Source organism: Zootoca vivipara, chromosome 7 (genome assembly GCF_963506605.1).
Source record: "Zootoca vivipara chromosome 7, rZooViv1.1, whole genome shotgun sequence".
Taxonomy (NCBI): Eukaryota; Metazoa; Chordata; class Lepidosauria; order Squamata; family Lacertidae; genus Zootoca; species Zootoca vivipara.
The window spans coordinates 95,290,989-95,316,879 of NC_083282.1; the positions used below are offsets into that span (position 1 = coordinate 95,290,989).

Consider the following 25,891-nt stretch of genomic DNA (forward strand, 5'->3'; position numbering starts at 1 on the left):
TATAAACAGACTGTGGAAGCTCTGCTCTTTCTGCCAACTTGCAGTCCGCATGCAGCTGCTCTTTCCTCGAGGACAACCAGGGTTGCAACATTTAAAAGCCACCCATACTTTTGCTTTGGTTAGCAAGTTCCAAATCCTTTTTTTTTTCTAAGGGACTGCCCTGCCTCTGAGGGCGGAGGAGGAAAAAACAGTTCACACTCTTGGGTATCAGAACCAGCTTCTTCAAAGGGTTCCATAAAAATGTCCTATTGCACTGCATTTCCTTCTGCACAGCAAATGTTTATGGCCCCATCTGAACACTGAGGGAGATGCACGTATAAAAAGGTCATAGAATCATAGAGTTGGAAGAGACCACAAGGGCCATCCAGTCCAACCCCCTGCCAAGCAGGAAACACCTTTTTTTAAAATCAACAGGGCCCCCAATGAAATGAAACTGCCATTTGGCCATCTTTATCTATTTATTATTTCATAAAATGTACACACCTCTTTGATTGTAAAAAAAAGCCCCCTCAAAGCAGTTTATTGGGAGGGACCCATAAAATGATCCCTGAAAAAAGCAAAAAAAATAACCCAACCCACCTTTCCATAATTTCTGGTAACACTAGGAAAAAGCTCAGCTATACAGTATTCATCTATTTATTATTTCATAAGATTTATACACATCAATGGTAAAAGCCCCTCTCAATGCAGTTTATAAAAAAACACCATAAAATGATCCTTGAAAAACTAACAACATTAATGTAAGGCTTACTAAAAGCTAAAGTTAAAATAACACTGGACTAAAACAGATTAAAACTCGGATTAGCTTTGTAAATATTTGGGCAGGCATGTCTAAACAAAAATGTTTTTCGCAGGCATCGAAGGGAGTGTCTGGTCTGGTGTCATGAGGCAGAGAGTTCCAAAGTGGAGTTGCTGCTGCTGTTTAGGGGTATAAATAATAAATTATTATTATACAGTATGTTGGAAGCCGCCCAGAGTGGCTGGGATGACCCAGTCAGATGAGCGGGGTACAAATAATAAATTATTATTGTTATCATTACTATTATTCTTGAAAGGACGAGTTCTTGCCCAGGCATAAGGGGAATTAAGGAACCCCTTCTGCAAAAGGAGGCGCTCAGGGGACAGTGGTGGCTCAGGCCAGCTCGCAGGGAAACCGTTCCGAGCTGCTCAGGGCTTCAACTACCAGTTGCAACACTTTGAACTTGACCCAGAATTTGCAACAGCAGCTGATGCAATCGGCAGAGCTGTGGCCCCGTCAACACCGCAGCTCCATGGGCGCACTCTTTGGGGGGGGCGCGTCCCAATCTCTTTCGCAAATCAAATTATTTTCTGAGCTGCGCAACCCCGGACGGGATTCGAACTCGCCACCAACAGCGAACCAGAGCGCGTCTACGGACTGCGCCTCCTTCCCACCCCGCGCCTGCGCCGCCAGCCTTGAAGTGCGCCTGCGCCGCCGCGCCGCGCCCCCCGAGCGGCGCGTGCGCACTGCTCCCGGCGGGGTGTGTCCGGCGCCTGCGCGCCGCTCGCCGCGGGTCCCGAAGACAAGATGGCGGCCGCGGCTGCCCGGGTGAGGCGGCGGCGGGAGGGCGGCGGACAGCGGAGAGGCCCCCACGAGCCCGGCGCCGAAGCCCAAGGTGAGGGCGGCGCGGCGCGGCTCCGGGAGGCGGCGCTGGGGTCCGCGAGGGGGGGGGGGCGAGAGCGCGTGCGTGAGGGGGCGGCGGCCGAGGGGCAGGAGGGGCCGCCGAGGGCGACGCTGCCGCCATCTTGGAAGGAGACGAAACGCGCGCCCGAGAGGGGCGGGAGCGCGCGTGGGTGTTCAGCTCACTCCCCCTCCCTTATCTGGGCGGAGGGCGAAGGCGCGACAGCGCCACCTGGCGGGGACTCCGAGGCGCCCCGGCCGGTAGAGCGTCGGGGGCTCCGGGTTCTCTCGCCCGCCATGGCCGGGAAGGGAGCGCTGAGCCGCCGCCGCCGCCGCCGCCGCCACGCAGGAGCCTCTCCGATCGAGCGACCGCCGGGCCGGCTCCGCTGCCTTCCGTCCCGCCGGCTGGGCTTCTCCGCCGGCCGCCCTTCCCGCTCCTCCTTCCTCCTTGCCTGCCTGCCTTCCTCTGCCTGGCTGCTGCGCTGCGCTAGTCGTCGTGCGCTCGGCGGCCCAGCCCCGGATCCACCCCCTCCGCGGGCCGCCGAGCCAATGGCTTCTCCTCGCCCGCCCAGCCCCGCCGCCTCCTCCCTCCCTTCCTCCCTCGCTGGCTCACCGCCGCCTCTTGCCTTGCAGCGCAGCAGCGCCTCGCTGGCCCTGGGCCCAAGGAGTCCCAAGGAGACCTCGCCCCGGCGCCCCGCACCAGCCGCCACTAGCCGCCCGCCCGGTGCTCGTCCGCCTGCTCTCCGGCCCCAGGCAGCAGCCCAGGATCGTCGCCGTCGTCGCAGCTTCTGGTGCCTGGCCGAGGCCGCCCCCTGTGGGTATCTCCTCCTCCTGCTGCTGCTCTGCAGCCCCACTTGGCCGCCGCCTCCGGATGGACCTTCCTTGCGTCTCGTTTGCGGTGTCTCCCAGGCAGCTGCCCTCCCATTAAAACGGGGCGCTGCTGTGTGCTGCACCCTCGAGAAGCTCCTCCGGTGTTCTGTTTTTCCTTCTTGCCGGCAGATCGTGATCCATACCCTCCGCTGTTAGCGCAAGGAATTGAGGGTTAGGCCAACCAGATGCCCCACAAGGGGCAGCTGAGCACCACAAGCAGCACTCTCCCCGCTTTGGGGACCACCACCCCCCCTGCAGCCGGTCTTCAGAGGCATTTGCTGCCCCCAACTAAAGCCTCTTACCAATTTCCCCCTGGTGTACAGAGTCATCCCAACACACAAGTCAAGGTGCCTTTGCTTCCTCTCCCAAGGAATTCTGGGCCCTCCAGTTTGGGAAGGGTGCTGGGAGTTCAAGGCCCCAGCACCCTTTCCAAACAGCAGTTTTCTCAGTTTCTGGGAGGAATCCTGTATCCCAAATCATTCCTTGGACTGGTGGGGCTCCAAGGGCCTGGTCCACCCAGTGAGCTGCCGTTTCCGGTGGCCATTTCCACACTCCAAATGGCTCCTCCGCAGAGTCTAAGCTGTAAGCTCCTTGGGGGCACGGCCTGGAGTTTCAAAACATTTCAGACTCTTGCCATACTATGGGCCATGTACAATACTAGGTAGCTGTGCCCTGGTGGCAATTCAGCCTTGTGAATAAGCCCACAAAAGTTGCGAGCTTTCTAAATAAACACATTCTAGCTTGCTGGGGTGTAGCAGAGGAGGGATAGAGAGCTGCATTTCTCGGCTGCGTTTCTGTGCAGGGGGTGGAGGGAGGCTTTCATCCATTAGCACAAAGGAGGGCTGAGTGCCAGCCTTGCCCCTCTTTTATTGCCACACTCCTTTGCCCACATACAGTTCCTTTTCACCTATGTCTGCCAGGCAAGTTTTTAAATACAGAGTTATGCTAATCCCTTTGGGGGCTAAAGGAGCAGGGGCTTCTGGATGTCCGTTGGCATAATTCCCTCTGGGGGCCAGGGCTATAACAGACTTGGGCACAAAAAGTGCTGGCTGGCGGAATATGGTTGGCGTTAGATATGTGATCAGACGAAACCTTACTATGTGCTTCGGTAGTCCAAGGGTGCCCTCTGGCCACAGCTCCTGTCACTGCTGACCATTGTTGACCTTGCTGCCTGAGGCTGCTGGGGGTTGGACTCTGCAGCAGCTTTGCCACCCCCATTCAGCTCCTCATGCACAAGGCTCTGTTCTGATTGTTACACTTTGAGTGAGTTGACGGGAGGGGGCAAACAAGAGAGGATAAGGTCACCAATGGTGCAGGTAGCCTGATGCTCACCCCCCCCCCCCGCCCAACACGGGCTTGCCTGTGTCTTCTTAAGTTGACTCATCACCTAGCTGCCCAAGCAGGTGTCTTGTGCAACCAAGCAGGGCTATTGAGTGTGCCTGGAGATCTGTAGTGGAACTCTTATTCTGTTCTGCTACAACCATGCTTCAAGAGCAAGCAAGTTGAAAGGGAAGCCCAGGCTGGTAGCCATACTAAGTCATTTTCTTTTGGATGCTGTTTGGACAGCAGAAGCGGCCTCCCTTGAGGGACTCCTGCTCCCTCTCGGACTGAGCCTAGTGTCATACAGGCAAGGCAGATGCAGACAGCACACAGCCCACCCGCCTGCCCTCGTGCCCTGCAATGCACACTCATGCCCTGCAGTGTGCGCACAGTCTGGCTGGTGTTCCTGGAGCATGGCTTAAAACGATCAAAAGCTCTTAAGGCTTCCAAGAGCACTTTCCCCGTGTGCCTCCAGATTTGGTTGGCCCCAGCCCAGGACTCAGTAGAAAGGATTCTGTGGAGAAGATGGTATCTTGGTGATGCCTTAACAATAGGGAACGGAGTCAGGGTTTGCGTGGCACGCAGGGCTCTACAGCGCCTGCTCCAGCAAAATTTGGTAGTGGAGAGCGAATGGGCAGGAAGCGCATCCCCAAGGGAGATGGCTTGGGGAGGGCTGGCTGGCACCTCTCTTGATCTCCCCCGCTTCATTGTGTGGGGCTTTGTGTCCTACAGCCACTCTCTTGGTCTCTCATTCTGGCTTGTGCGCAAATAGCCAGCTCACAGGCAGGTGGGTTTGCAGCCCGGAAGCTATAACGGGTGTCCCCTAACCTTTGTGCTAGTTTCCCTATTGGTCATGAATGACCCTGTGGCCCTCCAGATGTACTTCCCATCATCCCTGGGCAACAGCCACATTGGCTGGGGCTGATGGGAGCTGAAGTCCAGCGTCATCCAAAGGACCAGAGTTTAGCTACCTCAGTCTGCAGGGTCTGGGCAAATAAAGGCTTTTGTGGGTTTTTTGGTGTTCCCTGTCTTTGGGGTGCATGTGAGGTTTGCCTTTGGACCCCCAAAACTCAGGTGTGTCTGCCTGTTTTGCCAGGCAGGCCCAAGAGGGCCGTGCATGCAAGAGCTCTTCTGGTCTGGACTCGTGGTTGTGTGAACAGGGCATTTTGTGACAGCGTTTCCTTCTGTCTCCTTCAGTGCAAATGCTGAGAAATGGCCAATGAGAACCACGGCAGCTCTGGGGAAGAAGCTGCTCTGATGAGCCACTCTCCCAGCACCTCCCACCAGAACCAGCCCAGCTCCCCCAAACCTGTCTGGCAGGTCCAGGATTTGCCAGGTACATGTTTTGTTTTGTTTTTGAATTAATTTTCATTCGGTTTTTACAATAGAAAATTATTTTTGAAAATCAATTACATATCCATATAAAGAGATTCCTTTGAATTTCGGGACTTCCACCCACCCCTTCCCTGGAGTTCCATTTTGATCATAAAATGCTGCATCTTCTCCAAACTCTCTTATATCAATCCATATTTTCCATGATGCTTGTTACACTACAAGTGAAATCAAAATCCTGCCCATGTTTCCACCTGTTTACAGTGGTCTCTGATTTGCCAGATTCTTGTTGGCTGTTAGGAGAGCCCTACGTGGCACAGGGTTGGGGAGTGGGGGGCAGAAAGCAGGAAGGAAGCTGCCTGCATGTGGGCGCCCAGCCCCCTCTCCCCCAGTCAGGCCTTTCTGACCCATAGCTCTAGGGATGCAGCCTGTGCTGCATGGGGTAGCACTCCCCCTGAGGACACAGCTTCGCCGCTTGGGCATGCTCCAGGACTGGGCCCTCATCATGGATGTGCAGGTTTGTGCTGCAGCCAGGAGTGCACAGTTGAAGGCAGGGTGCCAGCTGCTCTCGTTCCTTGAGGTGCCTGATTTGGCCACCGTGAGACATGCCTCTGTGGCGTCCCTTTTGGATTGCTATAATGTACTCCATGTGGGGCTGCCTTTGAAAAGGGCTCAGAAATTTCCAACTGGCTCAAAGAGCTGCAACCAGATTGCTGACCAGGGCTGATTATAGGGAGCAGACGACTCCCTTGCTAGAGCAGAACCACGGGCCTGTTTCCAGGCACAATTCAAAGTGCTCATTATGACCTATAAATCCCTACATGGCTTTGGTCCTGGCTAGCTGAAAGACTTTATTCTCCCCTATGAACCTGCCTGGGATCTAGGATCTTCAGGAGAGGCCCCTTCTCTCAGTCCCCCTTGGTGGGGTCATGGGGGGGGGGGCTTCTCAGTGGCGACTGATCCAAGATTCTGGGACTCCCTCCCTGGAGAAGCTAGACCAGCTCCCTCTTTGCTGTCCTTCTGCTGGGAGGTAAAGACCTCCTTGTTCCAACAGGCTTTGGGGGTCTGCCAGCTTTTTATTGAAAGGCCCGGTGCCATGCTGTTTTTATCGCAATTATTTGTACGTTTTAAACAGATTTAATGCACGTATATAGTTCTATTAATGTTTAATTGTTTTTTGTTTATTGCTTTTTAAAAATCATTTTTGTTTTCCAATAACAACAGCCAATTAACATATCCATAATCATAATCAAATTTAAAATAAACTAATATAAAAAAAACCCTTATCACAGTCCAAATTATTGGGCTCCCCATAGTCTGGACCTCTTGAAGCATATCTCCAATATCTTCGTTCCTGCCTTCTTTCTGTTGTTCTCATATGTTCCACTTTCTGATCTCAACGCTTTAAAGTTATCAGTCCCTGGCCATACGATTCTCAATCATGTCAGAAATCATATATACTTTCATCCATCAAATGCAGCTTTATTTGTAAAAATGTATTTTTCCAACTGTCTATTTGCCAGTGCAGCTTTTCCTGACTTCATTCCAATCTTCCAATCCAGGCTGTTGTCCAAGTCTATCGTTTAGAGTTTAATGACGCAGCAACTCCCATGTTGTTAAGTTATTCCAAGCCGGGTTGTTGTCCAAGCCTGTAGTTTGATGTTAAGCGTACTGTCCGCAATACTGCAATGTCTAAGTAAAGTTGTACAATTGAATGCTCAATTATAAATAGGAGTCCATCTGTACTTTTCAAAAAAAGTAGGTTTCTTAAAGAGGCTTGGCGTAGAAAAACAATTGTAGGTATTGAGAAGAAAAAAGAATGTACCGATCACCTCCGTAACCCAAACACCATGATGGGAATCTCTTTTAAGTCCGAGCTTAAACACCAGGGACTGTGCAGTTCTGCAGGGTTTTTTTCTCAGTCTTCTTCGGTCCAGACTATGTCTGTTTATTGTCCAAATCTAATGATTTTATCAAACAGATATTTCTGGCTATGAGAGTGGCTTTGAGAGTGCCAGCCGTGTTGTATTCTGGGACCCAGAGTCCTGCTGCTTGCACCTTGATGGTGGACAATCTGTGGGTCTATGAGACAGTCCTCCCCCACCCTGGGGAGTCTGCCAGGGCTAATTACCCCCATAGCAGCCCTGAATTACTGGCACGGCTGGGAGTCAGCCATTTCTCACCGCCGGAAACAGGAAGCTTGTTTGTTTATTGCTTTTTTTTGGTTTTTAGCGATTCTTGCTTTTTCTCTGTAAGCAGCCTTGAGACCCGGGGTATAAATAAATAGATAACCATAGTGATAACAGCTCTTGTGCTGTCCCTCAGATGAGCTGGTGCAGGCCGGCTGGGAGAAGTGCTGGAGCAAGCGGGAGAGCCGCCCGTACTTCTTCAACCGCTTCACCAACCAGTCGCTCTGGGAGATGCCGCTCTTGGGGCAGCACGACGTCATTGTGAGTTGACTGCCGAGCGAGCAAGCAGGCAGAGAAGGGAGTCCACAGCTAGCGGGAGGCTTCAGGCAGCTTGGTGGCCTGGCCACCCGGAGGGTTTCGAGAAAGGAGAGCTACCTGCATGGGGTGGGGGGTGGAGGGCTCCTGGCGGCCTAACTATTCTCTTTCTGGGCTTTCTAGTCTGACCCTCTGGGCCTGAACGCCACCCCGATGCCCGCAGAAGGAGGAGTTGGCGATGCGGCTGCTGCAGCTGCCGCCGCCGCCGCTGCTGCCGCCGCCGCCGCTGCTCCCACAACTTCTGAAAACAAGACGCGGAAGCGGAGACTCTCTGAGGAGGTTCAGCCCAGCGGCAACAGCGTGAAGAAGCCCAAGGTAGGCCTGGTGGGCACCGAAGGCTCCCCAGGTGTGAGAGGAGATTGCCTTGGGGGATTTAGTACAGTGGTACCTCGGGTTACAAAAACTTCAGGTTACAAACACTGTGGGTTACAGACTCTGCTAAAAAACCCGGAAGTAGTACCTCGGGTTAAGAACTTGACCTCAGGATGAGAACAGAAATTGCACAGCGGCAGCGGAAGGCCCCATTGGCTAAAGTGGTACCTCACGTTAAGAACGGTTTCAGGTGAAGTATGAAACCAGAGGTACCACTGGACAGAGCCTTAAAGGAGATTCCCCCTTGATCCGACTTCTCTTCAGAAATGCATCACCGGACAGCGTCCACAAGGGCTCCATTAACACGCAGCCTATAAAGGAAAAGGGCATCATCCTGGCTCTTGATACTCCCGGCAGCCCCCTTCTGACACCCCAGGACCTCCCCTCATGCAGCCTTCCAAGTCCATGAAAACACTTATTCAAGCCAAGCTTTTTTGCTGTACATGCAAATCCCTCCTTGCATCTTACCTGGAGCCTGTTTTTCATGCTTCTAACACTCTGCGTTAGGCTCCTCCTAAACCGGTTCTTGCCAGTTTTGTGGTCAGGCCGCACTTCTGCCTTCCTGATAATGGTTTTGGCAGCATTTCCACACCAGCCAAACTGAAACTTGAACGGCGTTTCTCCCCTTGGTGGCCGGCAGGGCTGCTTCTGTTTCTTGCAGAAACTTTCAGAGCAGAGGGAACCAGGCCAAATGGGTGTGACCTTCTCCCCGGAAACTCGGGCAGGCGGGCTGGCTGTTCAACTTCTTGGCAGGAAGCAGCTGTCTGCAGACACGTCTCCCTGTGGGTTGTAGCAGTCAGGGGGAACTGGGCACCCCTGGCGTGAACTCCCCTCTTCTTAATACTTATTGGCATCCAAATTGGCCAGGTCCCTTTCTGCTCCCTTATTGTCCTGCTTGGGAGGACATCTTATTCTTTGTGGGAGGAACCAAGAGATCTCAGGGAGTGATTTTGATTGAGTTTGGTCCCCGGCAATAAGAGGAGAGATGGGTGTTGCCCTGGCCAGCCTGGCCTTGGCGCTGCCACCTCTCCCAACGTGACCTGGCATTTCTCACTTCCAGGTGGATGTCCCGGCAAACGCCCCAACTCAGCCAACGGCCAACTCCTCCAATGCCCCTGGGGCGGCTCTGCTGAAGATGTTTGGTGTCTCTCCTGAAGACAAGCAGGCGGCTCTTTTGCGACCCACTGAGTGAGTCATGTCTGCCTGCTCTGCCCCCAGAGGGGACTGGCGTGGAGGTGGGCTTTGGGCAAGGGACTTGGGTGCTGCTGAGCTCCACCCACAGCGACCAGGCAGTTCACGGCTTGCTGTCCCCACCCCCACCCCCCGCTGCAGAGTGTACTGGGACTTGGACATCCAGACCAACGCCGTGATCAAGCAGAGGGCACCCTCGGAGGTGCTGAGCCCCCACCCGGAAGTGGAGCTCCTCCGGTCCCAGCTGATGCTGAAGCTGCGCCAGCATTACCGGGAGCTCTGCCAGCAGCGAGAGGGTGAGTTCTCCCTGCAAGCTTCCTGCCCCCTTTTCCGCAGAGGCCTGCTCCGTGCTGGGCACTTCTTCCCAGAGCCCACAGCCTGCCTCCCTCCCCTCCCCAGGGATCGAACCTCCGCGGGAATCCTTCAACCGCTGGATGCTGGAGCGAAAAGTGGTGGACAGAGGGACGGATCCTTTGCTGCCGAGCAACTGTGAACCGGTCGTGTCTCCTTCCATGTTCAGAGAAATCATGAATGACATTCCCATCAGGTACTGCTGGCAGGTGGTGCTCCTAGGGGGGAGGGAGAAGGAGGGTCCCTGGGAGTCCCCTCCAAATTCTTGGTGATGCAAATGCCAGTTGCTGAAAATCGAAGGAGGGGAGAGTTGCTGTTTTGCTCAGCTCCTGCATCTAGTGGGCCCTTATGAGAAGAGGCCGCCAGGCCAGGTGGGCCATTGACCTGATCCAGTCGGCTCTACTTAGGGCATTTGTGCTCAGGGGTTCCCTACCTCTGTCTTCAGTGGCTCTCTGGGATTGGATTCTGATTGACCCTCTTTCCTTGGAGGTCTTTGCGCAGAGGTTGGGTGGCCCCCTGCCTGGGACTCATAGAATCATAGAGTTGGAAGAGACCACAAGGGCCATCCAGTCCAACTCCCTGCCAAGCAGGAAACACCGTCAAAGCATTCTTGACATATGCCTGTCAAGCCTCTGCTTAAAGACCTCCAAAGAAGGAGACTCCACCACACTCCTTGGCAGCAAATTCCACTGTCGAACAGCTCTTACTGTCAGGAAGTTCTTCCTAATGTTTAGGTGGAATCTTCTTTCTTGTAGTTTGAATCCATTGCTCCGTGTCCGCTTCTCTGGAGCAGCAGAAAACAACCTTTCACCCTCCTCTATATGACATCCTTTGATATATTTGAACATGGCTATCATATCGCCCCTTAACCTTCTCTTCTCCAGGCTAAACATACCCAGCTCCCTAAGCCAATCCTCATAAGGCATTGTTTCCAGGCCTTTGACCATTTTGGTTGCCCTCCTCTGGACATGTTCCAGCTTGTCAGTATCCTTCTTGAACTGTGGTGCCCAGAACTGGACACAGTACTCCAGGCGAGGTCTGACCAGAGCAGAATACAGTGGTACTATCACTTCCCTTGATCTAGAAGCTATACTCCTATTGATGCAGCCCAGAATTGCATTGGCTTTTTGAGCTGCTGCATCACACTGTTGATTCATGTCAAGTTTGTGGTCTACCAGGACTCTTAGATCCTTTTCACATGTACTGCTCTCAAGCCAGGTGTCTCCCATCCTGTATTTGTGCCTTTCATTTTTTTTGCCGAAGTGTAGTACTTTACATCTCTCCTTATTAAAATTCATCTTGTTTGCTTTGGCCCAGTTGTCTAATCTGTTAAGGTCATTTTGCAGTGTGATCCTGTCCTCTGGGGTATTAGCCACCCCTCGCAATTTGGTGTCGTCTGCAAACTTGCTCAGGATGCCCTCAAGCCCATCATCCAAGTCATTGATAAAGATGTTGAATAAAACTGGGCCCAAGACAGAACCCTGTGGCACCCCACTAGTCACTACTCTCCAGGATGAGAAGGAGCCATTGATGAGCACCCTTTGGCTTCGGTCAGTCAGCCAGTTACAAATCCACTGAATGGTAGCATTGTTTAGCCCGCATTTTACCAGCTTCATTACGAGAATATCATGGGGCACCTTGTCAAAGGCCTTGCTGAAATCAAGATAGGCTACATCCACAGCATTCCCTTCATCTACCAGGCTTGTAATTCTGTCAAAAAATGTGATCAGAGTCTGACATGACTTATTTTTCAGAAACCCATGCTGACTTTTCGTGATCACAGCGTTCCTTTCTAGGTGCTCACAGACTGTTTGCTTAATGATCTGCTCCAGAATCTTTCCTGGTATTGATGTCAGGCTGACTGGGCGGTAATTGTTTGGGTCCTCTCTTTTCCCCTTTTTGAAAATAGGGACAACATTTGCCCTCCTCCAGTCTGCTGGGACTTCGCCTGTTCTCCAGGAATTAACAAATATTATTGCCAGTGGTTCTGAAATCACCTCTGCCAGTTCTTTTAATACTCTTGGATGTAGTTCATCTGGCCCTGGAGACTTGAATACATCTAAATTAGCCAAGTATTCTTGTATTACCTCCTTCCTTATTCTGGGCTGTGTTTCCCCTGCTGAATCATCTGCTCCATATTCTTCAGGTCGGGCATTGTTTTCTTTTTTGGAGAAGACTGAGGCAAAGAAGGTATTGAGGAGTTCTGCCCTTTCTCTGTCCCCTGTTTGCATTTCACCATCTTCTCCTCTAAGTGACCCCGTTTCCTTGTTCTTCCTTTTGCTACGGACATACCCATAAAAGCCCTTTTTGTTGCTTTTAACCTCTCTAGCAAGCCTGGGTTCATTCTGTGCTTTAACTTTTCTGACTTTGTCTCTACACGTGCTGGCTATTTGTTTGAATTCCTCTCTGGTGATTTCCCCCTTTTTCCATTTTTGGTACATATCCCTTTTAAATCTTAACTCAGTTAAAAGTTCTTTAAATAACCACCCTGGCTTCTTTAGGCACCTTCCATGTTTCTGTCTCATTGGTATTGCCTGAAGTTGTGCTTTATCTCCCTTTTAACAAACTCCCAACCATCATGAATTCCCTTCCGTTTTAGTATTTCTGTCCATGGGATTTCACCCAGCGTTTCTCTTAAGTTTTCTGAAGTCGGCTTTCTTAAAGTCTAGGATTTGAGTCTTAGTATGCTTGGTTGCTCCTTTCCGCTGTATAATAAACTCCAGAAGAGCATGGTCACTCCCACCTAATGATCCTGCCACTTCTACCCCACTAATCAGGTCATCACTATTGGTTAGGACCAGATCTAAAATGGCTGATCCTCTTGTTGCTTCTCCCACTTTCTGAACAATGAAGTTGTCTGCAAGGCCAGTGAGGAATCTGTTCGACCTTATGCTCTTGGCTGAGTTTGACATCCAACAAATATCAGGATAGTTGAAATCCTCCATTACTACTATCTCACTTCCTTTTGAATGCTTGGCCATCAGTTCCAGGAAGGCATCATCTGTGTCCTCAGTTTGGCTTGGGGATCTATAGTAAACTCCCACAATGAGATCACTGTTATTTTTCTCTCCCTTAATTATACCCAGATACACTCAACTTGGCTTTGAAGTTTTAAATCCTGGATCTCTTCACAGGTATACACATCCTTGACATATAACGCTACTCTTCCTCCTTTCCTGTTTGGTCTATTTCTCTGAAATAGATTGTATCCCTCTTATTACTACATTCCAATCATGAGACTCATCCCACCAGGTTTCAGTGATGCCTATTATGCCGTATTTAGTTTGCTGTACCAAGAGCTCAAGTTCATCTTTTTTATTTCCCATGCTCTGTGCATTAGTATACAGACATTGAAGACCATTGATCATTCCCCCATGTCTCTTATTTAAGGATATTTTCCTCCCGCCACTAGGTCTGTGTGCTGTTTCCTCCATTTGGTCCTTGACATTTGGATGTTCATCTTCAGCATTTGATAGACTCCTACCTTCAGGACCACTGTCTCCCTCCCCCACATAAAGTCAGTTTAAAGCCCTCCTGATGAGGTTTTTGAGTTTCATGGCAAAAACATTCCTCCCAACCCTTGTGAGGTGCAGCCCATCACTTGCCAGAAGTCCGTCTTCAAGAAACTGCAGACCGTGATCTAAGAATCCAAACCATTCCTGTTTCCACCATTTGCAAAGCCAGTTGTTCACTTCCCCTATTTTCCCCTCTTTCCCTGTGCCATGTCGTTCAACTGGGAGGACAGATGAGATGACAATTTGTGCATTTAATTGCTTCAACTTCCTGCCCAGAGCCTCATAATCACTTTTGATCTTCTGGAGGTTATGGCTTGCAGTGTCATTGGTTCCCACGTGGACCAAGAGGAAGGGGTATTTGTCAGTGGGTTTTATGATTCCTTGCAGCCGTTCTGTTACATCTGTTACATTTGATCTTGGCCCCGGGGAGACAGCACACCTCTCGAGACATCTTGTCAGGCCCACAGATCACTGCTTCTGTACCCCTCAGTAGGGAATCCCCTATCACCACTACACGCCTCTTCATAGGCTTGGTTGGGATTCTTCCATGTGCTGTCTCTTCCAAGGTAACCTGCATATTCCCGGAGGACTGACTTTGCTGCTCATCTTCATATTCCTGATCAACTGTGATAAGGGAGAGATCTTCAAATGGAGTCTGTTCCTCGTCTTCCATGTTAAGGGAAAGCACTTCAAATCGATTGTGTAGTTCTAAACACTCAGAGCGATCGCTGGGCCTTCTATTTCTATGAGTCACGTTCCTCCATACATCTGGCTGCTGTCTTGGGGAACTGACCTCCTCCTCAGGGATGTCCCCTGTCTCCTCTTCCTTGGTGCAGACAGTGTGCTCTGCTGCATCCAAGAAAATCTCCAGCTCTTTGATTCTCTGGAGTGTAGAAACACGGGCCTGAAGTTGCTGGACCTTGCCTTCCAGTAGGGCAACCAACTTGCAATTGCTGCAGGTGTAGCTGCCTACATCCTTTGGCAAGAAAACAAACATTGCGCAGGAATTGCAAGTGACTACAGTTGTTCCCTCCCCCTCCATCTTGAAAAGCTTGAAGTCGGGGGGGGGGGGAGAGAAGAAGAAGCCTAGGCTCTCCCCCTAATAAATGTGTGAGACTCGCTGCCCTAAATCTAAAAGATGGGTCAAACTCAGTCGCTGCACTCCAAGCACTGACTAGCTCCGCCCACAGCTAATCACCTGACTCCCCTGACTCACCAGAAGGTCACTGCAAGGTCACCAGCCAGAAACAAACACACACACAAGCCTGGACAGTCACCCAAATCCAAGAGGCAGAAGCCCTAGAAAACCAGCACAAGCTGTTGTTCCTGCATTGCAGGGGGTTGGGCTAGATGACCTCGGGGTTTCTTCCAACTCTACAATTCTGTGATTCCACCTTCTTCCATGTCCTGCAGATTGTCCCGCATCAAGTTCCGGGAGGAAGCCAAGCGGCTGCTCTTCAAATACGCTGAGGCTGCAAAGAGGCTCATTGAGTCCAGGTGGGAGCGTTGGCATTTCTGTCCTTGTTGTCGTTAGGGGAGTATGAAGCTGAAGAGGGCAAGAGGGGGTGGGGGCAGTGCTAAATGGGCGAGGCTTTGTGTGTGTGTGTGTGTCCAGCCACACACAGGTTAAGGAAAGCAAGCAGCATGATTAAAGGAAGGAGAGTCAGGCCTCTCGCTAGAAATTAGAAACTGTGTGGTAGCCAAAAGGCGGAGCACCGAGAGCTGTTGCTGAGTCCTTGTTCAGTTTTAAAGGCGGGGAGAAGGGTCAGGTGCTCTATTGGCCATGGGGTTCAGCCATGTTGCCCCCTGTGTGCTGCAGGAGTGCCTCCCCAGACAGCAGGAAGGTGGTGAAGTGGAACGTGGAGGACACCTTCAGCTGGCTGCGACGGGACCACTCCGCCTCAAAGGAAGACTACATGGTCTGTTGCCTTTTGCAGGGGCAGAGCCCCCTCTGTGTATATGTGTCCCCCTCCCCCTGTCTGCGCCTGGGGGCACTCCAGCGTGTGTAACAGCCCCCCCACCCCACCCCCACAGGACCGCCTGGAGCACCTGCGCAAGCAGTGTGGGCCCCACGTGTCGGCGGCAGCCAAGGACTCGGTGGAGGGCATTTGCAGCAAGATCTACCACATCTCTCTGGAGTACGTCAAGCGCATTCGTGAGAAGCACCTGGCCATCCTCAAGGAGCACAACATCTCTGGTAGGCGCAAGCAAGAGGAAGTGTGAGCCCAGGTGGTGTCGTCAAGAGCGCTGGATTCAAATCCCGTACTTGGCCCTGAAGCTCACTGGGTCACCTTGGGCCAGTCGCAATCCCTTAACCTGACCTCCCTTGCAGGGCTGTTGCTATTGTGAGGGTTAAGTAACGAGAGGGAGAGCCATGTGTGCCCCCTTGCACTCCTTGGTGGGATAAACTATAACAGCAAATCCGTCATCAATCAGTCAGCCGCTTGCCCTGACTGAGGCTGCAGACTCCCGGCCGCTTGTTGTGTTGGGGGGAACTGGGTCAGGGGCACTTGGACTGGGGTGGGAGCTGCCCCTCATCCCGTGGGCGTCGCCTGGGTGGCACTAACTCCTCCTCTCAACCGGCAGCGGAGGCAGAGACTCCAGAGGTGCAAGAGCGGCTCGTCTACTGCTACCCAGTGAGGCTGGCCGCCCCTTCCCCCCCGCTGCCGAACGTGGATTTCCACGTGGAGAACAACGTGGTGTGCGTCCGCTACAAGGGAGAGATGGTGAAAGTCAGCCGCAGCTACTTCAGCAAGCTGGTAGGTGGCAGCAGGGAGAGGAGAGAGAGACTGGGGGGGGCAGGACCAGGGTCAGGCCACCCTCTCGCATCCTGGCATCACCTTCTCCCCCTCTGCTCTTCCTCAGTGGCTGCTTTATCGCTACAGCTGCATCGACGACTCAGCCTTGGAGCGCTTTCTGCCGAGAGTGTGGTGCCTCCTCCGCAGATACCAGGTATGCCCTGCCCTGCTGAGCTTGGGCTGAGCCGTCAGCTGAGGAGCTTCCTTGGGCAGATGCTTCTGAGCCTGGCAAGACCACCGGGCCCTGTGATCTTGTGGGGCTCATATGCATCAGTCAACAGAGGGCAATTCAGAAATTAACCCTCTCCTATGTTCCTTTGTTCTCCCCCCAGATGATGTTTGGCACCGGGCTCTATGAGGGGACCGGCCTGCAGGGGGCGCTCCCGGTGCACGTCTTCGAAGCCCTGCACAAGCTCTTTGGGGTGAGCTTTGAGTGCTTTGCCTCCCCCTTGAACTGCTACTTCAAGCAGTATTGCTCGGCCTTTCTGGACACGGACGGCTACTTCGGCTCAAGGGGGTGAGTGCCAGGAGGGGGCTGGCAGGAGCCCAAAGAGGCTTGGGGTGCCCTAAGGGGGAGGAGGAGGAAGGACAAACGGGCCCCTGCCTGCTGTGTTAGACTGAGGTTGCCCGTGGCTTTGGGCGTGGGTTGGGGGGGTAGGATATCCCTTCCCCTAAGTTCTTTCTGCCTCCCCTTCCCTCACTGGCCCTGCTGCATCTTTTTTCTTTAGTCCCTGCCTGGATTTCTTCCCCATCAGTGGCTCGTTTGAGGCAAACCCTCCATTCTGTGAGGAGCTGATGGATGCCATGGTGTCCCACTTTGAGGTACGCTCCCTCCTCCCCACTTGGGGATGTTCCTTTGCTACAAGGTCACATTGCCTCCCTGGTCTGTCCTTCTGGCTTCACTGTTGGGAGGGGTCTTCCTTTCTCCCTCCCCCTTCTAGAGTGCCCCTTGCCCACAAGGCTGAGGGTGCTTGTTCTTCTCCGCTGCCTTAGAAGCTGCTGGAGGCCTCCAATGAGCCCCTGTCCTTCATCGTCTTCATCCCAGAGTGGCGGGACCCTCCGACCCCGGCCCTCACGCGCATGGAGCAGAGCCGCTTCAAGCGCCACCAGCTCATCCTGCCCGCCTTCGACCACGAGTATCGCAGCGGCTCCCAGCACGTCTGCAAAAAGTAAGCTGAGAATCCCAAACCTGCCCCTTTTTTTCTCCCCTGCCCCGTCACCAAAATGGGGTGAGTGATCAGAGAACAAAAAGGAATGCAATCTCTTTAGCAGAAGAAACGCAAGCAGGAAGTAGAGGATCTGAAAAGAATTCTAGAAGCACATTGCTAAAAACATAGAAGACCAACAACAAGAAAAATCTTTACATACATTAGTAGCAAGAGGCTCGTCAGGGAGGCAGTTCAGACCTTCGGAAGAAAGGCCATTGAAGGGGGCAGAAGTAGGTCGCAGAGAAGCATTCTTTGCACCCGTCTTCTCTGCCGAATCTGCAGGCCAGACTCCTGGGCCTGAACCTAACCTTCACAGGAGGGGGGTTCGGAGGCAAGATCTGGATGGTGGCAGAGAGTTCTTAACTCAAGTGTGAAATCACTGCTCTTCTAACAACTGTGAAGCTTGTCCCTTGAGGACAAATGAGTTACCAGTGACACACCTTTTTTTAAGGGGTTGCAAAGGGGCAATCTGGTAAATTAGGGGCGAGTTAGCTTTACATCTGTTCTGGTGGAAAGCGTTAAAGGTAGAATTGCCAAGCATACAGAAGAACAAGCCTTGCTGAAGAAGAATGAGCATGACTTCTCCAAGGGCAAGTCTTCTCTCACTAAGCTATTGGAATCGTTCAAAACTGTCAACAGGCCTGTAAATAGAGGCGATCCAGTTGGCATAGTGTACTTGCACTTTGAGGAAACTTGACCAAGTGCCTCTTTGCTAATAGTTGTTGTTGTTGTTGTTATTATTATTATTATTATTATTATTATTATTATTATTATTTTACTTATTCCCCAGCCACTCTGGGTGGCTCCCAACAGAATTAAAAGCACAATAAAACATCATGCATTAAAAAAGTTCCCTAAACAGGGCTTAGAAGTCATAGAATACCAGGCAAAGTCAGCTTGTGGATCAGAAACTGGTTAACCCACAGAAAGCAGAGAGCAGGGGATTTTGAGCATCTTTCCAAGCTGCAGGCTGTTATAGCAAATGTGGGCTCTTTTCAGGGGTGCTTCACCCAGCACCTCTTCTCTTCCCTGAGGTGAAGGCGGTGGCTGCTGCTGCCAGTTGGCCACCGACAGAAGGAGGAGCCCCCTGCCAAGTCTGACCTTCTCTCCTCCAGCCTTGTCACCTGAGATCCCTTTCACAGCAGGTTTCAGGGACTGAACTGGATGTTCTCCATGCAAAATGGAGAGTAGTGAATCTGTGATTCTGTTGGCCGGGGCTGATGGGAGCTGGAGTCCAACTCTGTTTGCCTGTTCCCTTGCTGCGTTATGACCTGGGGTGGGCCCTAGTCTCCTTTGACTACTGCCTGTCTTCTGTTCCAGGGAGGAGATGTACTACAAAGCTGTGCACAACACTGCTGTCCTCTTCCTGCAAAACAACTCTGGCTTCTCCAAGTGGGAGCCCAGCGCAGAGCGACTGCAGGAGCTCGTCACGGCCTATAAGCACTCGGGGCGGACCCTGACTTCGTCTGCCTCCTCCTCCTCCTCGTCCTCCTCTTCAGCTTCAGAGAAGGAAAGAGAGACAGTTCAGGACCAGAGCACCAGCCGGGAGACAACCCCGAACTAGTGCACTCATGGCTGGGCTGTCGGGCAGCGGTGGTGGGAGAGGACTGTGCTCCCAAGGGAGGGGGAGGGGGCTGGCCCCACACTGCTGGAGGCGGGGGATCAGCTCCTCCACAACTTCTGCCTTCCTCTCCAGCCCTGCAGGCCCTTCCTCCTCCCTCCCTGGGGGGGGGCGTTCCTCTGCCCCTGTATGCTCCACCCAGCAGCAGGACCGGCTCCTGGCCACCTTGAGGTGCGCTGGGCGAGGAGGTGCCTGCCGCCCATGTTGTAGCTCCCCCACGGATCCCACTGGAGCCGGAGCAGGTGGGACGGACTGCGGGGTGAGGGCCTGGCTGCCTGGCCTGCCATGTTGGAGGCCAAGGGGTGGCCCAGTGCTGCAGCTGGACGTGGACAGCCTTTGCGAGGGGAAAGGAGCACGAACGGAGGGAAGCTGGCGGCGCCATGCCCTGCGGTGTTCTTTGCACTGCTCCAGCCGTGTGTCTATACTGTAAATACATGTCCGTGTGGCGGCTCCGTGCGCCAAAAGGCCATGCTGCCACCTCCCCTCTCTTTTCCCCCAGCTGTACCAGTTGCGTGTTTTCACCGAAGCTGTTTACTGTAACCTGTGGGGCGAGGCCCGCCCCCCTTTGTGTGTGTACAGAGGTCCTGGCTGCCATTTTTGTAGTCGTCGCAGTTTTTATCCGAGGCTCCGGGCTTTCTTGGAGACCAGCAGAGGGGTTTTGTGTTTTTTAAAGGATTTTAATTTAACAGTGCTAACCATTTTATTACTTTTATCAAAAGAGCAAAGGAAAAGTCTATTTTTGATTTTGTTTCCCAGTTCTTAGGAACATTAAAACCAGCATCACGGTGCCCTCCCCCCCCCTCCCAAGGCCTTGGCTGCTTTTCCTATGTTAGGTTGAGTTGGAGAAAGTTAGCTCACAAGGTGCTGATCCTGTAGAGTTGAAACCACAGGAAGCTTGGAAAAGGTGTGTCTTGTGCCTACTGGGTGAGAGGGCAAGCCGTATCTTCTTCCTGCTCCTCCTGCTCAGCTGATTTTGTAGAAAAGACAAGAGTGTGGATGTTGGTGTAACTGACACTAACAAACTAAGTGGCTCAATACACAAGATCTCTTTCAGTCTCTTTCACATGCAAAGGTTGCTAATGTCTCCTCCTCTGCTCAGCTTCTTCTCCAGCAGCTGCATCCAGCAGCAATAAGTTTGGGAAGGTTTTGTTTTGCTCTTTGCTTGAACCATTGGAACCTGTTAGTGGGCAGCCACTCAAGCCCTGCTTGGAGATTGCTAGACGGAAGACTTGTTGCCTGCAAAAATAATTTGAAAGCAAATGTCAAGCCCTGGGCTTTGTGACAGTCTAGAGCAGTCGGGTGCTTCCCTCTGAAGGCATGCCCTGACTTTTGGCATGTTTTTGCAAGGCGGCAAATTTTTCTTTTCAGCCAGCTGCTCCCCGGATACGAAAGAACCCTTGCCCCCCCCCCCCAAATGCTGGAAATAGAATCCTGGCTGCACCAGAGGTGCTTCAGGGCAGGGGGGGGTTATAGCCTCCCATCCCACCTCTTTCACTTTGGTGTAGTCATAGTATCATAGAATCGTAGAGTTGGAAGCGCCTCTGAGGGTCATTTAGTCCAACCCCCTGCAATGCGGGAATCTCAACTAAAGCATCAAGACAGGTGGCCATCCAACTTCTGCTTTATTTTTTATGAAGTTTTACATTTTTATATTCAACACAAATAATCATGATCACAAAAAACCATATGCAAATCCCAGTCTCCCCCACCCCCACCCCTGATTTCCCTCAACTTCCTCTTCTGGTTATTTAAATATTCGTTTCTTCTGCTTATTTTATTCTCCCTTAATTTGTAATCTTTTAGCTAAATATTATTGCATTCACATCATTTCCCCCAAATTACATCTTATGCTATATTATTTTCCCAATTATTGCCTCTTAACCTTTTGCTTATTTTCTCAATTTTAAGTGTTTAGTTTTAGTCAAACCCTACTAGTGAGTCTACTTCTTTACAGTGTTTCTGGAATTCCTGGCAGTATCTTCTCCCCCGTCTTTTGAAGCATGTCCATAAATTTAAATCCAATTATTCCTCTTAAATTATGGAGATCGCGCTCGAACAGGGTGGCCTCCGGGAGTTCCAGCCCCCGTGGTTTGCTCGGCCCAGGCCCCCACCCCTTGAAAGATCGGGGTGGGTTAAGGGGCATCTGCGGGCCAGCGGCCCCTTCCGTCATCCCGGGTGGGTGGGGAGGCTGCTTTACTCCCCTAGCAGCCGCCAGATTCCCCCATGGGGGTCGGAGAGATGGTAAAGGTCAGCCATACTCCCGACGAGCGAAACTGGAAGTGTTGTTGTCTTTCTATTTTGGGAGTAGTAATATCCTAGCCGCTGTTGTAGTGTACATGAATGGTTTCTTCCACTCTTTTGGCAAGTCTTGGCCTGTAATGCCTAGCAAGAAATCTGGTCTTTTAACAAAAGTTATCTTAAACATTTTTTCATTTCATTGTAAATCTTTTCCCAATAGCTTTTGATTACTGTACTTTACAAGTCCACTACGTGATAAAACATGCCTTCCTTCTCTTTACACTTCCAACACTTATTGGAGCTTATTCTATACATTTTTGCCATTTTTACAGGAATAATATACCATCTATACATCATTTTCATGTAATTCTCTTTAAGAGCTATACAATCAGTGAATTTTAACTTCACTTTCCATTGCTTTTCCCAATCTTCCATTTGTATGTTATGTCCTAAATCTTGAGCCCATTTAATCATTACACATTTAACCTCTCTGTCTGGTTTCCCACTCTTAACAGTAGACTATACATCTTCTTCAGTGTTTTTGTGTTATCATCAATAATTTCTCTTTGAAATCTGGATCAAGTATAGCTAAACCCTTTCTTACTATCTTCTTTAAATATCTCATTTAATTGATAACACTGCAGACAATCATTTACATATTCTCGAATATCCTCAAGCTCTTTCAATTTTAATTTCCCTTCTGTTTTCTATTAAAAGATCTCTATATGCAGGCTGGGATGCAGGTGGCGCTGTGGGTTAAACCACTGAGCCTAGGGCTTGCCGATCATAAGGTTGGCAGTTTGAATCCCCGTGACGGGGTGAGCTTCCGTTGCTCGGTCCCAGCTCCTGCCAACCTAGCAATTTGAAAGCACGTCAAAGTGCAAGTAGATAAATAGGTACCGCTACAGCGGGAAGGTAAACGGCATTTCCGTGCACTGCTCTGGTTCGCCAGAAGCGGCTTTGTCATGCTGGCCACATGACTTGGAAGCTGTACGCCGGCTCCCTCGGCCAGTAAAGCGAGATGAGCGCCACAACCCCAGAGTCGGTCACAACTGGACCGAATGGTATGGGGTCCCTTTACCTTTTATATGTAGGCCATTTTTCTTTCTTGTTTGTTGTTGTTGTTTAGTCGTTTAGTCATGTCCGACTCTTCGTGACCCCATGGACCATAGCACGCCAGGAACTCCTGTCTTGCACTGCCTCCCGCAGTTTGGTCAAACTCATGTTCGTAGCTTCGAGAACACTGTCCAACCATCTTGTCCTCTGCCGTCCCCTTCTCCTTGTGCCCTCAATCTTTCCCAACATCAGGGTCTTTTCCAGGGAGTCTTCTCTTCTCATGAGGTGGCCAAAGTATTTCTTGTTTACTTTTCTTATTGATGTTGCTTCCATTGGTGACAGCCACCGCGGGGTCTTCTGTTCCAATAGATCTTTATATCTTTCCCAATCTTTTAAAAGTGATCTCCTAATTAAATGGTTATAAAATCCTTCATGTACCAGTACTTCCCCTTTGTCATACCACAAATACGCATGCCACCCAACTTCAGCTTTGAAACCTCCAAGGAAGGAGAGTCAACCACCTTCCGAGGGAGTCCATTCCACTGTCCAGCAGCTCTTACTGTCGGAAAGTTCTTCCTGTTGTTAGGCGGAATCTCCTTTCTTGTAACTTGAAGACATTGGTTGGAGTCCTCCCCTCCAGAGCAGAAGAGAGGAAGCTTGCTCCACATGTGGGAAGTGGGGATGTTGTGGAAAGGAGCCATGAGGTCTTATGAAGATGCGGGAAGTAATTTCCTGTTGAGTTTATGGCGGTGGTGCTTCCTCTGTGTGGCAGCCCTGAAGATACTTGAAGGTGAACATCATGTCTCGGTGTCTTCCAGGCTCAACATGCCCACCTCCCTCGACTGTTCCTTATCGAGCATGCTTTCCGGACCCCTTTACCATTTTGGTTGCCCTCTGCACACATTCCAGCGTGTCAATATACTTGTTAAATTGTGGTGCCCTGAAGTGGGTCCCTTTCAACTCTTACCATTCTATGATCCTAAGTGGGCACGAAACTCTGAGGACGGGGGCCTGACCAAGGCAGAATGGTTAAGTCCAGTCAAAGGCGACTACAGGGTTGCTGCACTCATCTCGCTTTCAGGCCGAGGGGAGCTGGTGTTTGTCCACAGACAGCTTTCCGGGTTACGTGGTCAGCAGAACTAAACCTCTTCTGGCGCAACGGGACACCATGATGGAAACCAGAGCACAGGGAAATGCCGTTTAGTTTCCCGCCACAGCGATACCTATTTATCTACTCGCGCTGGTATGATTTTGAACAGAGCAGTCCAGACCACGGTTGCTGCACTTCCAGCGCAACCTTGGTCTGCCCAGCTGTGCCTTCGTGTGAATTGCTTATCGCATCCTTTCTCCAAAGACATCGCGATGGTCTGGGCTTATTCTGACTTCATGAGAACCTGGAGGGGGAGAGAATGGCCAAAGGCTGTGTCTGATGAGCCTGAGCCCAGCTTCCGCATTCCCTGTGCCACCCTTGCCCCTCCCCCTAGGATTGATTGAGGCCACCCAAGGGTCATCTAGCGCAACCCCTTGCAATGCAGGCATCACAGCTGAAGAATTCCCCACCAAGTGGCCCCAGCCTCTGCTGAAAAACCTCCAAGGGTGGAGAATCCACCGGATTCTGAGGGAGTCAGTTCCACAATGGGGAGGAGCACAGAGTGTGCCCGAAGTGTAATGCAGTATAAATTGGGTAAATAAATAGCCAAGGACCATCCAGTTTTGTTTGGTGTGGAGGTTGCAGGCCACATAGGAAATAAGAATTTTGTGTTCTTATATCACCTATATTTCAGAAATCATTTTATCTACGGTGTAAACCGAATGCAACGATGACTGGGCATATGTGTGGCCTAATTCCATAGGCTGCAGAAATGCAAGTTCATGTGCACCTCTGCTTCCATTTTATTTATAAAGCAAGTTACTAGCCCTTAGTATGCCTGCAGAAACCTGTCAGATGGGTGGTAAAACCTGCAGGAGCTTCAGGAGCCAGAGAAGTTCCTGAATAATACTGGGGGGGGGGGGTGGAATGAGCATCCTTCCTCCATGACTAACCAAAGGATACCAAATGCCAGAAACTGGAATAAATTAGGAAAATAAGAAATGACGCAAGTGGGAAATGATGCAAGCGCAGAATGATTTTGTTTTGCAAAGGGTCCTCGCATCAATGGGTTTGCACATGGGGGATGGAGAGGGAGCCATTGTCCACCTTCGCAGGGTTGTTGTTCCCTTGCTCCCTTGTCAGCTACGACCTGCCTCTCCCCCATTTTCACTGAAAGCTAATGGTTGTTGACTGATAGTTGTGCAATCCTTCTTTGGAGGCCCAGAAGCAGCTAGTCATCTTTGCTACGTCTCTGTGGTGAATTCCTTGAGTATGTGAAGGACTCCCTCTTGTCTAGCCTGAGTCTGGCATCTTCTCAATTTCATTTTGAGTAAAACTCCCTGAACCCTTCCTTAATTTTATATCTCTCTTGGGCACTTCTTGACAGATTGGCTCCCACAAGAAGATCCTGGTTTGTTGGTTTGGTTCTTTTATTCTCCTCCATTTACATTCTGATTCCCTTCCAAGGAACCCAAGGTTCCTTGCATGCATCCTCACTCCAGTTTCCTTTCCTCACAACAACCCTGTGAGCAGGGGTGGCCTGTCCTGTTGGCTACCTGAGTTGAAACAAATGTGTTGCCCCATGAACCCCCTTCTGCCACTGGTGGAATGCCCCCCCTGCATTCGGCAAGAGCTGGGGTGCCGCCTCATGCCCTTCTGCCGCCTGAGACTGGTGCTTCACCCTGCCTAATAAGTGGGCCGGCTCTGCTGTGAGACTGGGGGGGCTGGGGGGGGGGAAACAGCCAAGGTCACCCAGGAAGCTTCAGGACGCAAGTGAGGACTTCAACTCTGGTCTTCCTGACCCAACATCCTGGCCACGACTTCCCACTGACTCTCAAGATCAAATCACCCACATATCTCTATTTTGATTTTCTCTGTGTGTGCGTATGTAGGTACAGACAAATATATTGTGGTACCGTACCTATTGTACCTAGAAACCAGTGGATGTAAGTTGCCATGACTATTTGCTTCAGTGGGTTGATGGTGCAATCTGAAAGAGGTCTGATAGGAAGCAAGTCCTGTTGACTTCAATGGGGCCCAATCCCAGGTAAGTAGCACGAGGCTTGCAACTTTAGGTGCTCCCTATAATTGGCAAGAGATTAGAGGGGGGTGCTATCTTGGATAATAATGAGAGAAGGTGCTGGGGTGTTTTTTTTTGGGGGGGGGGAGTATTTTCTCTGGCGTCTTCAAGCATCCTCTCTTACCACCCAACCCCTTTCAGAGGGTCTCCTACCTTTCCTCTGAGGCGCTCAGAATCAGGAGGGTGCCCGTGGCTCGCTCCCCCGACCTGCAATATTTCCTGCACCAACCCAAAGGTAGGGCAAGCAGAGAGTGGCCCGAGGGCCCCCAGGCGCTCCACGCCCGAAGGAGCGCAACGGCGGGCATCGCCACCATGGCGCCCTGATCATTCTCACGACGGCGAAGCGGGACATCCAAGGCCGCGATCGCATCTTCTGCGTCGCCTCTCCCCTCCCCAAGCAACGGGGGCCTCTGGGGGAAAGGATGGGGTGCGGTAGGTCGGCGGGACCCCAGCTGTGCTGCTGAGTGGGGGGGGGATGCCTTGATCCCCGCATATCCGCGGAGCTGGGGGTGGAATCAGGCCGTACATCCGGGGTGGGGGAGGCGGGGAGGGCGCCTGAGCCTGACCAGCCATCAACATCCTCTCCATCTCCTCCTCCTGCATCCCGGCTCTGTTGCCATGGCAACGGCCAGGCGGTGGCTGCCGGCGGCCGGCGCGAGCGTCTCCCCGGGGCTGCAGCAGGAGCCGGAGCCGGCAGCGCCTCTCC

At 51.6% G+C, this 25,891-nt stretch overlaps 1 protein-coding gene across 4 annotated transcripts; it reads left to right on the top strand.

The window, feature by feature from the left end:
* The first annotated feature begins 1,504 nt into the window (after positions 1 to 1,504).
* Positions 1,505 to 25,640, top strand: PCIF1 (phosphorylated CTD interacting factor 1). Of its 4 annotated transcripts, none has more exons than XM_060277431.1 (17): positions 1,505 to 1,634; positions 2,273 to 2,453; positions 5,027 to 5,165; positions 7,487 to 7,611; positions 7,789 to 7,980; positions 9,098 to 9,225; positions 9,370 to 9,524; positions 9,628 to 9,775; positions 14,508 to 14,591; positions 14,914 to 15,013; positions 15,129 to 15,291; positions 15,681 to 15,853; positions 15,960 to 16,046; positions 16,225 to 16,409; positions 16,621 to 16,714; positions 16,886 to 17,061; positions 18,421 to 25,639. In XM_060277431.1, exons 3-17 carry the CDS (start codon positions 5,042 to 5,044, stop codon positions 18,662 to 18,664), a joined length of 2,178 nt encoding a protein of 725 aa, XP_060133414.1. In that variant the 5' UTR covers positions 1,505 to 1,634; positions 2,273 to 2,453; positions 5,027 to 5,041; the 3' UTR covers positions 18,665 to 25,639. The 4 variants fall into 4 exon arrangements, with proteins under 4 accessions (XP_060133414.1, XP_060133415.1, XP_034979369.2 ...); XM_060277432.1 differs by having other exon boundaries at positions 2,278 to 2,453; XM_035123478.2 differs by lacking the exon at positions 2,273 to 2,453 and having other exon boundaries at positions 18,421 to 25,640.
* The last annotated feature ends 251 nt before the right edge of the window (positions 25,641 to 25,891 follow it).

Excerpts from the sequence above, each read along its gene's own strand:
- PCIF1 (XM_035123478.2), top strand. The coding sequence starts at position 5,042 with ATGGCCAATGAGAACCACGGCAGCTCTGGGGAAGAAGCTGCTCTGATG. Across the intron at positions 9,226-9,369 it reads GCTCTTTTGCGACCCACTGA|AGTGTACTGGGACTTGGACA; the intron begins GTGAGTCATGTC and ends CCCCCGCTGCAG. Across the intron at positions 9,525-9,627 it reads GCTCTGCCAGCAGCGAGAGG|GGATCGAACCTCCGCGGGAA; the intron begins GTGAGTTCTCCC and ends TCCCCTCCCCAG.